General features: G+C 41.0%; 1 protein-coding gene across 1 annotated transcript; it reads right to left on the minus strand.

Moving 5' to 3' along the window:
* Window positions 1-5,531: 5,531 nt before the first annotated feature.
* Window positions 5,532-10,444, minus strand: DEFB108B (defensin beta 108B). Its single transcript, XM_070253272.1, has 2 exons — window positions 10,203-10,444; window positions 5,532-5,813 (listed from the first exon to the last, which is right to left on the minus strand). The coding sequence occupies exons 1-2, from the start codon at window positions 10,288-10,290 to the stop codon at window positions 5,650-5,652; spliced, it is 252 nt and encodes an 83-aa protein (XP_070109373.1). The 5' UTR covers window positions 10,291-10,444; the 3' UTR covers window positions 5,532-5,649.
* Window positions 10,445-16,201: the final 5,757 nt, after the last annotated feature.

A 16,201-nucleotide genomic window follows, 5' to 3' on the forward strand; every position in this document is an offset into this window, starting at 1 on the left:
GCTCTCCCCTCTCCCCGCTTCCCCTAAGGTAACCACCAATCCAATCTCCAATGCTATGTGTTTGTTTGTCGTTGTTTTTATCTTCTACTTATGAGTGAGATCATATGGTATTTGACTTTCTCTCTCTGACTTATTTCACTCCACGTAATACCCTCGAGGTCCATCCATGTTGTCACAAGTGGCCGGATTTCATCATTTCTTATGGCTATGGAAAGCAGTATGGAGTACCCTCAGAAAATTAAGGATAGATCTACCATATGATCCAGCTATCCCACTGCTGGGTATTTATCCAAAGAACTTGAAAACATAAAGGCGTAAAGATACTTGCACCCCTATGTTCATTGCAGCATTATGCACAATAGCCAAGACTTGGAAGCAACCTAAGTGCCCATCAAGGGACGAATGGATAAAGAATATGTGGCATTTATACATGATGGACTACTACTCATAATTGAATTCTATTATGACATTCAAACTTGATGAAAAGAGGATACAAGTTATTAGAAGTCAGATAAAGGGGACAGCAAAAGCTTCTCAGGAATGGAGTTGATATTTGTTTCATTTTATTTTATTTAAAGTCAGATTTATTGAGATATGACATGCAGAGTAAAATTTTACTCATTAAAATTCAGTGTACATTCCTATGAGTTTTGAAAAATGCACATAGTTGTATAATCAACACCGCAATCAATACGTAGAACAGCTATTTTACTTCCAAAATTCTCCTCACTTCCTTTTGTAGTCAGCTTCTCTTAGTTCCTGACAGCCACATTTCCTTCTGTCCCTATAGTTTGTCCTTCCTTCTTTCTTATTTATTTCTTCTTAAATGAGTTTTGGTAGTTTCTTTCTTTGAAAGAATTTGCCCGTCTTCATCAAAGTTCTTGCATTTATGGACATAAAGTTGTACCTGATAATGCCTGGTTACCCATCTAATATCTGTAGGATCTGATGTCCTTTCTTTCATTACTGACGTTGATAATTTGTGTTCTCTTTCTCTCTGACTCTCTTCTCTCTCAGGTAAGCATGGTAAGAGGTTTATAAATTTTATTTTTCTGTTCAAAGAACAAGCTTTTGATTTCATATTTGTTTTCTATTGATTTTCGGTTTAATTTCTCTTATTATCTTTATTAATCTCTTTTTCTTGTTTTAGACTTAATTTGCTCTTCTTTGACAATATAAACATTTTAATACTATAAATTTATTTCAGAATGCTACTTTATCTTAACTTCACACATTTTGATATGTTGTGTTTTCACTTTTATTCAATTCAAAATGCTTACTCATTTGTATTCAGAAGTATGTTGTTTAATTTCCAAACATATGGGAATTTTCCAAATCTAGAGTATTGATTTCTAGCTTAATTCTGTTAAGGTCACAGATCATACTTTGTGTGATTTGGATAACTTTATGCTTATCAAGATTTGTTTTGTGGCCAAGAAGACGGTTTATATTGGTAAGTGAACACTTACAAAGAATGTTTATGCTGCTGTTGTTGTCTGAAGTTTTTAAATAATATTTATTAGATTAAGTTGATTGTTGGTATTGTTTAGCTCTTTTATATGCTTACTGAATTTTTGTTCTTTGGTTTTACTGATTACTGAAAAATACATGTTTTTTTAATTGAGATATAATTAGCATATAACATTACATGAGTTTCAGCTGTACAACACAATGATTCAATATATGTATATATTGTGGAGTGATCACCACAATCTACTTAACATTCTTCACCACAGTTACAAATTTTTTTCCTTGCAATGAGAACTTCTAAGATTTACCCTCTTAGCAACTTCCAGATATACAATACAGAATTATTAACTATAGTCACCATGCTGTACATTACGTCCCCAGATTTATTTATTATATAACTGGAAGTTTGTACCTTTTGATCCCTTTGACCCATTTTGCCCACTCTCCACATCCCATCTCTGGCAGCCACCAATCTGTTCTATGTATCTATGAGCTTGTATTTTTGTTTTTAGGTTCCATATATGAGTGAGATCATAAGGTATCTGTCTTTTTCTGTTTGACTTATATACACAAAAACTGTTAGAATTAATAAACAAATTCAGTAAAGTTTCAGGATACAAAATCAACATACAAAACTTAGTTGCATTTCTATATGCTAAAAAATAACTATCTGAAAAATTAAGAAAACAATCCTATTTATAAAACCGTCAAAAAACAATAAAATACTTAGGAATAAATTTAACCAAAGAAGTGAAAGAACTATACACTGAAAACTATAAGACAATGTCGAAAGAAATTGAAGAAGGCGTAAATAAATGGAAAGATATCCCATGTTCCTGGATCAGAAGAAATAATAATGTTAAAATATCCGTGCTACCCAAAGCAATCTACAAATTCAATACATTTACAATCTTTATCAAAATTCCAATAGCAATTTTCAGAGAAATAAAAAAAGCAATCCTATAATTTGTATGGAAACATAGCAGACCCCAAATAGCTAAAGCAATCTTGAGCAAGAAAAACAAAACTGGGCCATCTCACTTTCTCATTTCAAACTATATTACAAAGCTATAGTAATCGAAACAGTATGTTAATGGCATAAAGCAGACACATAGACCAATTGAACAGAATCAAGAGTCCAGAAATAAACCCACACATATATGGTCAACTAATATTTGACAAGGGAGCCAAGCATACGCAATGGGGAAAGGATAGTCTCTTCAATAAATAGTGTTGGGAAAACTGGATATCCACATGCAAAAGAATGAAATTGGACCTTACATTACACCACACACAAAAATCAACTCAAAATTGATTAAATTTAAATGTAAGACCTGAAACTTAAAACTCCTAGAAGAAAACATAGGGAAAAGCTCCTTGACATTGATCTTGGCAACATTTTTTTGGATATGACATCAAAAGCACAAGCAACAAAAGCAAAAATCAACAAATGGGACTACATCAAACTAAAAAACTCTGCACAGCAAAAGAAACCATCAACAAAATGAGAAGGCAACCTACAGAATGGGAGCAAATGTTTGCAGCCATATATCTGACTAGAGGTTAACATCCAAAAGATGTAAGGAATTCAGCAGCAAAAAACAAATAGTTAAAAAATAGGCAAAAGACGTGAATAGATATTTTTCCAAAGGAAAGGATAAGGATATGGAGAAACCTGATGGTGGGAGTGCAAACTGGTACAGCCACTACTGAAAAGAGTATGGAAGTTCCTCAAAAATTTAAAAATAGAACTACCATATGATACAGCAATTCCACTTTATCTGAAGGAAATGAAATCACTGTCTCAAAGAGGTATCGGCATCTCCATGTTCACTGCAGTATTACTTACAACAGTCAAGACATGGAAACAATCTATGTGTTCATCAATGGATGAATGGACTAAGGAAATGTGAGACATATATATATATATATAATGGAATATTATTCAGGCATAAAAAAGAAGAAAATCCTGCCATTTGCAACAACATGGATGAAACTTGAAGGCATTACACTAAGTGAAATAAGTCAGATAGAGAAAGACAAATACCATATGATCTCACTTACATGTAGAATCTAAAAACGAATTGAACCATAGAAATATCAAGTAGATTGATGTTTCCCAGAGGATGTGGTTGAACAGGTGAAGGTGGTCAAAGAGTACAAACTTCCCATTATAATATGAATAAGTTGTGGAGATCTAATATACAGCATGGTGTCTATATTTAACAATACTGTATTGTATACTTGAAAGTTGCTTAGAGAGTAGATCCTAAAAGTTCGAACCACACACACACACAAATGCTTACTTGTGAGGTGGTGGATGTGTTACATAACCTTATGGTGGTAATCAATTCACAATAAATATGTATATGAAAAAAATTTGGCAAAGGACCTGAATACACATTTTTCCAAAGAAGATGTATAAATGGCCAACAGGTACATGAAAAAATGCTCACCATCACAATTCATCAGACAAATGCAAATCAAACCCACAAGGAGATATCACTTCATACTTATTAGGATGGCTATTATCAAAAAAATAAAAGATAAATATTGGCAAGGATGTGGAGAAAAGGGAATCCTTATACACAGTTGGTGGGAATGTAAATGGATACAACCATTATGGAAAACAGTATGGAGCTTCCTCAAAAAATTAAAAATAGGACTACCCAACACTTATATATATTATATATGAATATATGATATGTAATGTAATATATAAATAATATTCAGCCTTTAAAAAGAAGGCAATCCCATCATTTGTGACAACATGGATGAACCTAGAGGACATTGTGCTAAGTGACATAATCCAGGCACAGAAAGACAAATACTTTATGATCTTACTTTTATCTGGAATCTAACAAAGTGGAACTCATAGTAACAGAGAGTAGGATGGTGGTTCCTAGGGCTGGGGGCGTGGGGGAATTAGGGAGCTGTTGGTCAAAGGGTATAAACTTTCAGTTAGGAGATGGATAAGTTCTGGAGACAAAAAAAAAAAAAAAAAAATTCTTATTCTATACTCTTCCAGTGACCAAGGGGAGGCTTTTACAACTTTTCACACAAAGGAAAACTCTAACAATGACAATTTTTTTGCACGAAGCAACTAACACCACCTCTAGGTTGAACAAAATGTTAATATGTGGGAAAAACATTCAGTGCTTTTCATAGGCAAAATGATGTCCCTCCTCCTGCCAGAGATGCCCACATTCTAATCTCTGGAAAGTGTGAATATGTCACTTTACATGGCAAAGGAGATTGAGGTCGAAGGTGGAATTAGGTTGCTAAACAGCTAACCTTAAAATAGGGTGATTATCCTGCATTATCCAGATGGGCCCAATGTAATCACAAGGGTCCTAAAAAAAAATGGAAGAGGGAGGCAGAAGCTGAGTTCTGAGTGCTAGGATATGAGAAGGACTCAAGCCCATTGCTGACTTTAAAGATGGACGAAGCGTGGTTGCTCATGATGCATAGGAACAGCCCACCATTGCTATCTAAACATGGTGGAAGGGAAGCATACAGCTTCCAGAAAGGAACTCAGCCCTGTCAACACCTTGATTTTAGCCCATTGAGATCCATGTCAGACTTCTGGCCTACAGAACTGTCAGATAAAAATTTCTTTTGCTTTAAGCCACTAAATCTGTGGTAGTTTGTTACAGCAGGCATAGGATGCCAATGCAGTGGTTTACGGGATGGAAGGAAAAGCTGAATGACCACACACAGCAAAAGGTGAGAACTAGACAAAGTCCATGGATCTCAGCTGGAAATCCATGGACAGGCCCAGAGCACTGCCTTTGAAAAGTATGCAGAAGAAATTTTCCTCTATCTGCAAGTCTTCTTGGGCTGCCCCTTGGGAGAGTGGGAGACCACACAAGGTTGCATCGCATGAAGTGGTGCATTTTCCCAGGGGGAAAGGGAAGTAGTTTCCCCAGATGAAGGCGGGAGGGCTGTGGTGCCAGGCAAAAATTATAGGAATGTTACAGAGCCTCTACCCAACCTGGAGCTCACCCAGTTAGAAAGATGGGAACCAAACAGCAATCAAGTGAAAATATACAATATGAGGGTTTTTTGCTAGTTTTGCTTTATTATTTGTTGAGGACTCAATAAGATCCCTATGAGAAAAAACACAGAGAGGAGGTAGAGAGAGAATAAAACATCCAAATAAAATGCTTCAGAAAGACTTCAACACTCCCTGGGCGTAGTAGGTTCGATCCATGGTTGATTCCCCATGGGCAGGCAGCATGGGCGGCCATTTAGACATCTCCCAACGTGGATTTCCGATTCGATGCAAAATTTCCGGCAGGAGCCATTTGGACGCTCACAGACTTCCTTGAATTTGCCTCTGGCTGCAGAGAGAAGAGGGTTGTTGTAACTATTTATTAGTCTCCCTGAATTTTTATTGAATTATACGAGGTAGTGTCTGGAAACAATCTCGTGTGGATTTTTGTTGTTGTTAATTGATTTCTTAAGCCAAGACTTAAAAATTCACTTTCACACAAAAACTCGGATTTTTTGGCATTCTTGAAAAATCTGGCAACATTGGGTGCGTTTAAGTAAGCTGGTAGCCCTTCCCCCTTTAGAAGTCCTAGGGCATACACACTTTAGCTTCTCCCAGGCTTTCTGACTCCGTGTTGTCTCCCAACACTGATGGCAGAGATCAGCTTTTATTAATATCAGCTTTTACTGCTGATTTTCTAGAGTGGAAGAAACTTTTTAGAGAAGAGAAATCTCTCTCTCTTTAGATATATATGTGCGTGTGTGTGCGTGCGTGTGGGTATGCGTGTATCTTTCAAAAGTGGAACTGAAATATAGATCTAAAAAGATAATATACTTCAAGGAAATTGTTTGAGAAGATATTTTTCTGGGGGAAAGGAACAATTTTCCTACATGTTCAATATGCAAATAGTGTCCACGTCAGTATTTCTTACATCCTGACACTTCACTCACTCCTTATCTCTCTGGCACTGGTCTTTGAGGTTGCAATCCTGCTCCAGAAACCATTGCGTACACTAGGAGTTATTTTTATGGGCTGAACATCTATACCTGTTAAAAACATTGAATGGCATCTGATTTACGTCCTAATATATTACTGTTCTGAGAATGAGCCACACATGACAAGGTGCTCAGTTTCAGAAGTGGTTTAATTCTGAGCAGTATCCAGATGTAACAAAGTGCACACTTTCCATGAGTTTATTAAGCTGTTTGCCGACAGTGAGAGAGATATCAAAACCAGCACTTCCAGGTTTTTCTGTTCCAGAACAGAAAGGCCAATTCTTGAATAGCTTCAGATCAGTACAGGGCGTTTATACATTCGATAAATGCCTATTGATTCAAATTGAACTGAAATTCAAATGCATTGAATTGAATTTAACTCTTCTTCACCAAGCTATTAGTTAAAGGATATGAAGGTCAAATATGCAACATCATATTTTTACCTAAAATGTGAATTGGGAAATAACATTAAGGGTATTTTTAAAAAATCAGTGATCATGCTAAGGGTTGAACACTATGTAGAATCCAGCTGGAATCTGAGTTTTTCATTCCCTGGGCTGTACATCTCTTCTTTTTCTCTGTAACTAGCTCAACTATTGTCTATACAGGCCTCAATTACCTTGGGCTGTCTTTGGCCTACTGCCACTCGAAGGGTCATCTGAGATAACAGAGGTGAAGCATAGACCTGTTTTGTGATAGGTGATAAATCACTCATGAGCATCCCTTTATTCTGGTACTTCTGGCCTTCTGCTGTGGTGATGTTTCCCCACCTGAACTCACTTCTTGAAGAGTTCCTTGAAGACAGGAAGCGCATCTTATTTTCCTCTGTGTGTATATCCTAGAACCTGGCTCAAGTCTTGGCATGTAACAGGTATGCAGTAAATAATTGTGGAAGAGTAGGTTGACATAGAGCTATTGAGCTATTTTCCATCCTGTAGTATGTTTGTGTGGAAATTAGTTGTCACTCTAGGCTCACGTCTTGGAATTATGTGTGCCGTTTTGCTGCAGCTGACTACTGAGCATTCAATTTCCAAATCACAAAGGAGCTTTGTAAAAACGTGATGTACTGTCAGGCGTGTATAAGAATCCAGGTCACATTAAGGGATTTTTCTTATGTTTTTGTTTCTATCATTTCTTTGCTAGTGAATCTTGTCTTTTACATATTGTGGGCACACTGTCCTTTCTTGCTCTTTGCTTGGGAAACAAAAGTTAGAATTGCAATGAACACAATAGCTAATCTTATCTAATTAGTTTTCTTACAGATGAGGAAATGAGACCGAGGGAAAGGAAGCTGCTTGTGCCCTAGTCACCTAGCAATTTAGTGCGGGAGAGGAGAGGGGCAGAGGTGAAGCTGTGTGTCCTCAGCTCCATTCTGTTTCTCCTCTTGCCTCTTTATATCCTCCTCTCCTCTCCCAGACTGCCAAAAGAAAACCTGCCCACGGCCACCAAAGGATAGCAGGAGAGAGCCTGCTCCCCTCCACACCCCCGCAGACTGTGCTGTCTTTATTAGTGTCCCGTTTTTCCTCCTCTAGTCTTGGTGCATTCCATTTTGGCTGTAAGTAATGCTTTGCCTCTGCTTTCTAATCATCGTACTGCTTTTCTTTATTTTGGTTGAGTGACAATGAAAGCAAAAAACGAATTAGTTTGCAAAATTTGGAAGTTTAAAAATTTGGGGGGCTGGCCCAGTGATGCAGCGGTTAGGTTCGCACATTCCGCTTCTCGGTGGCCTGGGGTTCACCGGTTCGGATCCCAGGTGCGGACGTGGCACCGCTTGGCAAAAGTCATGCTGTGGTAGGCGTCCCACATATAAAAGTAGAGGAAGATGGGCACGGACGTTAGCTCAGGGCCAGTCTTCCTCAGCAAAAAGAGGAGGATTGGCAGCAGTTAGCTCAGGGCTAATCTTCCACAAAAAAAAAAAAGAAAAAAGAAAAAGAAAGAAAAGAGAAAAGCATTTTCAAGTTAATTCATAAAGTATTCAGTGAGTTTCTGATATATCAGCTCTTCATAATGGGATGGGGTAGCTTAATTAACCCCCACCCTGGGGGTATAGTTCCACACCAGTCTGTCATGCATCCCAAAGCCCTTATGAAGTGTAGGGTAGTGTATATACTTCACACATATGCAAGTGCACACACATGCACACACAAACATGCACACACAAACTGTTACTGAGGGAAAGATACAGATAAAACCTTGCATAGATGGCCTGAAACACTCTTGTACTGAACTGATCCCATGACTTTCCTTCTGGAGCCTGTTCCTACCATCAGATCCTTTAAGACTAAGTGCCTTAAGTTTTCAAACCTTGTGTTTCTTTTGCCTTTTATCTTTCTGTTGGTCATATTTTATTGCTCTTGTAGCTCTCACTTATGAAACTTCTTCATCTTTGTGCCAGTGCTCTATTTTGGGGGCTTGTTGACTCGTCCCTGGACTCTATAGCAATCAGAGTAACTGGCCTATGACTACTTGGGAGTCAAGAGCCATCATATCTGTTTTTCTTTGTAGCCTACTTCCTAGTGAGGGCCTCAAAGACAGTGGATGCTTAACAAATATCTGATAAACTGTGTCCCCACTTCTAATCTCTCCTACTTCAATTGTTTCCCTCTATTTCTTCCAGATTAGTTCTCCTGAAGCAAAGTTGGAATTGCCTTACAAGCTGCCCCTGCTCCCAAACCTGAAGTACCATCTACCCATTAGCAGTAAGCAGTCCTTCAAAACAGATTTAGACAGGAAAGTCTGGACTCGCCAAGAATACACACGCCTCTCATTATATTTTCTGCTGGAAATTTTGGGAAGTGTCCTTTTGGAAACCACATAAAGCCAAGCAATCAGGAGTTCCTTAAAATGTAAGAGGATTGTCCACATTCACACATTTATGACTTCCCAGCTCTTGCGGCCCTGAATTCTCAGGAAAAGATAAGAAGATATTTCACTTGATATGGAGCAATAAATTGCCTAATCCTCCTTGGATCTACATGTCCAAGAGTTATAGGGAATTTCCTGATCTATTTTGGGTGTCTTGTCACTTTGGTAAAAGCAAGGAGAAGCACCCAGCTATATCTGTGCAGGTACCTTACACAGTGATCCATGTTTGCATGTGAATGCAGGAGGCTATGCTCCTTTGCGGTATCCTCTCTGACTCCAGTGTTTCAGTTCTCCTTTAGAAGACTAGATGTTGAAAAGGAAGAGGAAAAGCCAGGGGTTTGGATGAACCCTCAAGGGACAGAATCTAGCCTGGGGGAACCAACAGTATTAATGGGCAATAGGTTGGAGATTTTGTAGATTCAGAGGTAGGCTTTCAATGAAACCCCCTCAGCAATCCCTCTACCTGGGCTCCTATAGCTTTGGCATAGCTCTTATGCCAGCATCTCAGGATACTAACTTTTGCTAAAAGTAAGTAGAGGCATTTTGGAGACCAAGATTTAGTAGAATAATGCCTCATTTTTTGTTATCTAGATCTAGAAACTGCTAGTAAACTTGCCTAATTAAATTCATCTTTAGTGATGGAGCAAAGGTTTTAAGCACTTGAAACACCCCTGACTTCATTTCCTCTAACTGAGAGTTACTATGGAGAACTAAGGAGTCAGGTGGCTGCAGGTCTCTCAGCCAGGGAGCCTTCCAGATTTCCTGTGAGACCCTTCCTCAGGGCATGAGTGATAGTGACTTTGCTCTGAGTACTGGATCCCCATAAGGCTGCAGGCATTCTACTCTTACCAAAGCTTTAGTAAAGTTTATTTTGTTACCTGGGAGCACATGGCTCATAAAGAAGAGAATGGTATAAAGGAAGACAGCAATCCTCCTGCCTGAAGAGAGGAGAAAGCTTGGCCGCATTTCCAAGAGGCAGAGAAAACTTCCGTCTGCGGTTCTCTAGCGCCAGTGGAATGTCTTTGTCTGGATAATAAGTGCCCTTCTGTACCTCATTAGGGAGATTCGTGGATGGAGGTGTTCTATGCAAACAGAACGGCCTTCATAAGGAGACCGAGAATCCTTGTTTTGTTGGACACTCAGTTCATTAGGAGGATGTGGGTGCACAGTTTTGACCAGAAAACATTGTTAGATGGGAACATGAACTACAAACACCTTGGCAACAGATTAAAGTTTATGAGCAAAGAGCTATTTATATTAAGTTACAATGAGTCAGGCTATGCTGAGAAACCAGTCGGTTTAGTTAGCGACTAGACATTTTGTTAGTGAATACTTCCCAGGCTTTATAGCTCTACTAATAATTAATCCCTCCACTCACTCCTGGCCTGAAGGCCTCCAGTGTTTTGCTCATGGTATAGTGCTTACCACAGTGTATGTTTGCTCAACGTATCTTTACCTCCACCACTAACGTGTGAGCTTTCTACTTGCTACAGCCATGCTTTGCTCCTCAGAGCTGAGGAGGAATTTGAATCATGTGGTTATTTACTCTCAAATCCTCCTCATCAAGTGAAACAATGCAGAGCAGTGAAATGCCACTGAACATGGAAGCATGAGTTTTGGATTAAGCTCTAATTCCCTAGTCCTGCTATGAACTAGAGGTATTGACATGGGCTGGAAAATTGTCAATAGCACCTATATAGATTTAGATCTATTGAATCTGGATGGGGGGACTCTCCTTCATTATTGTGCATAAAATTGACTGGGAAAGTTGCTTTCAAATGCAGACATTTAGACTCACTCCAGAAAATTTTAGTTTCCTAGGGTGGAGTGGAGCCAGAAGTCTGCATTTTTAACAAATTTCCCAGGTAATCATTCTGAAATTTATTCTGGAATACACATTGGAAAATATTGATTTAGATCATCTCCAAGCTTCTCCTTCTGGCTCTACTATTAGAGTATGCTAAATTCTCTTCTCTTAGTATAAATCTCATGTTGGGCTGTTATAACTGTGAACAACATAGAGTGTGTGTGTGAGTGTGTGTGTGTGTGTGTGTGTGTGTACACATGCACATGTGTATGCATCGCAGGAGAGTGAAGCATACACCTTAATCCATGCAAAATTAGATTCCAGTTTTATAAAGAATACTCAAGAATTGTCCTGGGTGATTAATTAAACTGACAAAAGCGATCTATTTGGGAGAAGACTATTACTGTAGCAGTGACTAGATGAGGCTCCAAACTAAAGCAATGTGAGTGTAAGGAGAAAAGGGAGGGAAAAGGTTTGAGATACAAATTATAGGGGCATAATGACATATAGAAAGAAGGTGAGAGAATATGAGGAATCCAGTATTTTTTTTTCTAAAGATTGGCACCTGAGCTAACAACTGTTGCCAATCTTCTTTTTTTTTTCTGCTTTTTCTCCCCAAATCCCCCAAGTACATAGTTGTATATTTTAGTTGTGGGTCCTTCTAGTTGTGGCATGTGTGGATGCCACCTCAACGTGGCCTAATGAGCAGTGCCATGTCCGCGTCCAGGATCCGAACTGGCGACACCCTGGGCCGCCGAAGCGGAGTGCACAAACATAACCACTCGGCCACGGGGCCGGCCCCAGGAATCCAGTATTTTTAACCTGAATGTCTAAGTAAACAGTAACAACATTTATTAAGATCTGGGATAGTAAATGAAGTTCAACTGGTAGCCAGCCTCCGAAATGACTCTTAAGGATCTCCATCCTGGTGTTTATACCCTTGTGCAGATTCCTTCCATACCGATGAGGGCTGACTTCTGTAACGAACAGGATTTTGCAGAAATGTTGGATTGTAAGTTCTGAGGCTAGGTCATAAGAGATATTACAGTTTCAGTCTTATGTTTTTGAAACCTTCACTATGGGTCAAAGCAGCTTACACTTCATGAAGATACTCAAGCCTTCTTTGGAAGTGTCCACAGGGTAAGGAACAAAGCCCTCTTGTTAATAGCCACATGACTCAGCCAACTTTTTTTTTTTTAAAGATTGGCCCCTGAGCTAACATCTGTTGCCAATTTTCTTTCTTTTTTTTACCTTCTTCTCCCCAAAGTTCCCTGGTACATGGTTGTATATTCTAGTTGTGAGCGCCTCTAGTTGTGGTATGTGGGATGCCGCCTCAACATGGCCTGATGAGTGGTGCCATGTCCACGTCCAGGATCTGAAACGGTGAAACCCTTGGCCGCTGGAGTGGAGCGAACTAAACCACTTGGCCACGGGGCTGGCCCCTGAGTGAGCCATCTTGAAAGAAGATCCTTCAGACCCAGCCAAGCCAGGGCTGGCAGATCCCAATCTCCTTACCTTCCAGTACTGCTCCAGCATTTCTCTGGTACCCAAGGAAACATAGAACATTTCCAGAGGCTCAGGTGGGCTTTGTAAACTGCTGCCCCTTTGCATCTATTTCAGAAATATCAGGTCCTGAGGATAGAAAATTCTGCAAAGACTCAGGTGGGCAGGAACCTCTCTCCAGCCTTCCAGGAGGGCAAGAGCGCTTCCTGGGTCCCTGAGTTGGCCCAGAAACACACTTTCTCTGACAAAACTCCTGAAACTGATGAGTTTCCTGAAATGTTCAAGTCCGCTCTGGAGGCGAGGATGAGCTCAGGCTGGCAGGGGAGATTCGCGGAGAGCATCCCTCTCTAGTCTCAGCCTCTGGAAACATTTAGAAGTACCCTCGAGGGCCCAGTGACCACTTGTCCCAGACTGCAGGCCAAAGCGAGGCCATCCCTGCCCTGCCAGAGTCACCGCAAAACTTTCTAAGTCAACTCCGGGGCCCAGAAACCGCTCCTGACTGCAGGGAAGATGGCGAATAGCGTCTGTGACCCTCCTGAGACTTGGGCAATTTTTCTAAATCATCTCTGGGGGCCAGACCAGGGATTCCTACTTGGAATGGTAGGGGAGGCTGTCCCAGGCCCACCAGAGCTCCCTCAAAATTTGCTAAGGAGCTGCTGTGCGTCTGTGACAAAGGGTGCACATGGAGGTGTCCTGTGATGACTCAGGTTCTGGAAATGGTCTAAGTCCCCTTGAGTATACAGGGAAGGCTTTAGCTGCACTGAAAGGCATGGAAAGGGTGACCACCCTCCTGAGCAACACCAGAATTCTCTTGAATCTTCCAGGGACCTGGAGGAACCACTGCTGCCGGCCCGTGTCGCCCCCTGCTGGCCAAGGAGCACAGAAGCTCATGCCCTCCGACCGATGCAGGCAGAGATAAGGAACCTAGATGTCGTCACCATAGGGACCCTGGCAGATCAGATGGCAGAGGGCAGGCAGGTGGAGAGGGCTGAGGTAGTGGTGGGTTTATAGTTCCATGAAGGCAGTGCTTCCGCCTGCAATGTGAGAAGCATGTGGCTCTGGAGTCCCTGCCTTCCTTGCAGGGAGCCCCACCCAACCAGCCATCTGGCCAAATCACTGAAAGCTGCTGAGTGTCCTTCGACCTCTGCCCAATATTCCTCTCCTCCAGGGGTTCATACATGAGTCCCTGTGCTCACCCATGCCCTTTGGAGAATTGTTTATCTTTTTCCTCCTGTGGCTCAACTTTGCAATCATGGAAAACATTTCATGGTGCAATCCTAGGACTTGGCCTGCAAACTACCCCCATGTAGCCCAATAGCAGTGGCTTGTTATTCACTTAGAGGAATCTGTACTATAATCTCTGCATCCTTAGTTTAATAGTACCATAATTATTAAGATTATTAGTATCTATGCTAATTTATGCATCATCATGATAGTTTGGGTTGTTATTTTTATTATTGCCATTCTTATCTCGGATCATTTTTGTGGTGGTTATGTAACATTGAATAGTCTCTCTATTTATGAAGGCTGTTTGATTTACTGAAGGTGATTATAGACATGCATACATGCAGCTGCTCCCAGGTTCTCACTCTCTCTCCTGGGTGTCCTCGTATGACCAGAGCCTCTGGACATATTTAGCAGTATTCTCGAGGACCCAGCAACCACCTTTGCTGGCCTGCAAACCCCAGTGAAAGTGTCCTTGGCCCATCAGAGTCACCAGAGAATTTTCTAAGTCAACTCAGGGGCAAAGGATCTGTTGCTGCAGGCATGGACAAGTTGTAAATGATGGCATGCCTGAGACCCCTCTGTAGGCAGGGAATGGTTCGTGATGTCATGGAGTCCAGAGGGATGTGGCCCTTGATTTTCCTGAGCCCCTAAAATTTGCAAGTCCCCTGGAGGTGCCATCAACCTCTTGTTCTGGCCTTGATGACTCAGCGAGGGAGTCCTTGAACTGCCAGAGCCATCACAAAGTTTTCTAATTCTACTCACGGTTGTAGGAACTGCTCTTTCTCTCCTGGAAATTATGGACAGATTATCTACACAAGCATGTGCCTCCTTAGAATTTTCCATGTTGGCTCACAGCCCAGAAACTGCCATCTCAACACTTGAGGCACATGTGCATCCAAGGTCCCCCTAGTCTCTGGGAATATTCTAAGTACCTTCTGGTGTCCTGGAAATGCTGGCACTGCACTAGAAGGCATGGAGATGGTGACCCTCCAGCCTGAGCAAGTGCAGAATGTTCTGAGTCATCAAGAAGTCCATGTCCTGATGGACAGGCCACTCGTGTTGGCCTGTTTCGCCCCCTGCTGGTCAGGGAACAACTGTTGATGATGCCTTCCTTTAGCCCCTGCTGAGATATGTTGGAGAAAGATGTCTGGACTCTCAGGGTTCTGTGAGGAACAGCTGGCAGGGGCATCCAGGCAGTCAGGGCTGAGGCAATGCTGGGGCTTAATGCAGGGTCTTAGTTGGGGCTTCTGTTCACTGGCTAAGACTAAGGGCATCCTATAAGGGGCTCCACTCACAGCACAGGCAGGTACATGCCTCCAGAGGGGCCTTGGAATGATAGAGTAGGCTTGTCTTACAAGAGAGGGCCAAGGGGTACAGCTGGAATCCAGGAGCATCAGTGTGTATGTATGTAGACCTTTTGGGGAACCCTCTGTAATGGTCTCCAGTAAACTGGACACTCTTCATAAACAGGGAAACTCTATTCAATGTTGTATAACAACATGCAAAAAAGAAAATCCATAATAGTGTAATACTAAGAATGAATTACAACAATAACAATAGAGATGCCCATCATAGTGACATTAACACTAACGCTACTACAAACAATAATAATAATAAAAAACCTAAGGAGATGTGAGATCAGAGTACAATCTCCTCAAGGTAAATGAAAAGCTACCAATATCAGGTCTGTTGGGGTCATTTACATTCAGAGTTCTAGATTTGCACAAAGAAAATAGTTCCATAAGGAAAATCAGGAAGCAGGATGTAAAAGAAAACCAACCATGAGAAGGAAGATGGTGAACTTCGGATGTTGTGTGCAAACCCTGGGATGACACACTTAAGGAGGAGGATACAAGTTTAGTGGGGCCTGAGTGAGGTCTGGCCATTGGGGTTGTTAATTCTCCGGATAATTCTAATTCTAATGTGCAGCAAACGTTGAGATGCTAGACCCCACCACCAACTGAGTGACATCATTTCTGGGGTGATGGTATTTCTTTAAACTACCCAAGTCACTCAATGGGAAACCAGGGTTAAGAACCATTTAGCTAAATGTTGCTTCTCAAAATGTAATGTACATACAAATCTCTTAGAGATCCCAGGTTCTTGGGATCTAGGAAATTATGATTCTACAAGTTTTGGTGGACCTATGAATTGGCATTTTTTCTTTTTGAGGAAGATTAGCCCTGAGCTAACATCTGCTGCCAATCCTCCTCTTTTTTCGCTAAGGAAGACTGGCCCTGAGCTAACGTCCATACCCATCCTTCTCTACTTTATATGTGAAACACATACCACAGCATGGCTTACCAAGCGGTGCCATGTCCACACCCGGGATCCGAACCA

This window comes from Equus caballus, chromosome 27, assembly GCF_041296265.1.
Source record: "Equus caballus isolate H_3958 breed thoroughbred chromosome 27, TB-T2T, whole genome shotgun sequence".
Taxonomy (NCBI): Eukaryota; Metazoa; Chordata; class Mammalia; order Perissodactyla; family Equidae; genus Equus; species Equus caballus.

Coding starts and splice junctions, on each gene's coding strand:
- DEFB108B (XM_070253272.1), bottom strand. CDS start 10,290: ATGCGGCCAAGCTTTCTCCTCTCTTCAGGCAGGAGGATTGCTGTCTTC. Junction 5,814..10,202: donor TATGAGCCATGTGCTCCCAG/GTAACAAAATAA, acceptor TTCTCTCTGCAG/CCAGAGGCAAATTCAAGGAA.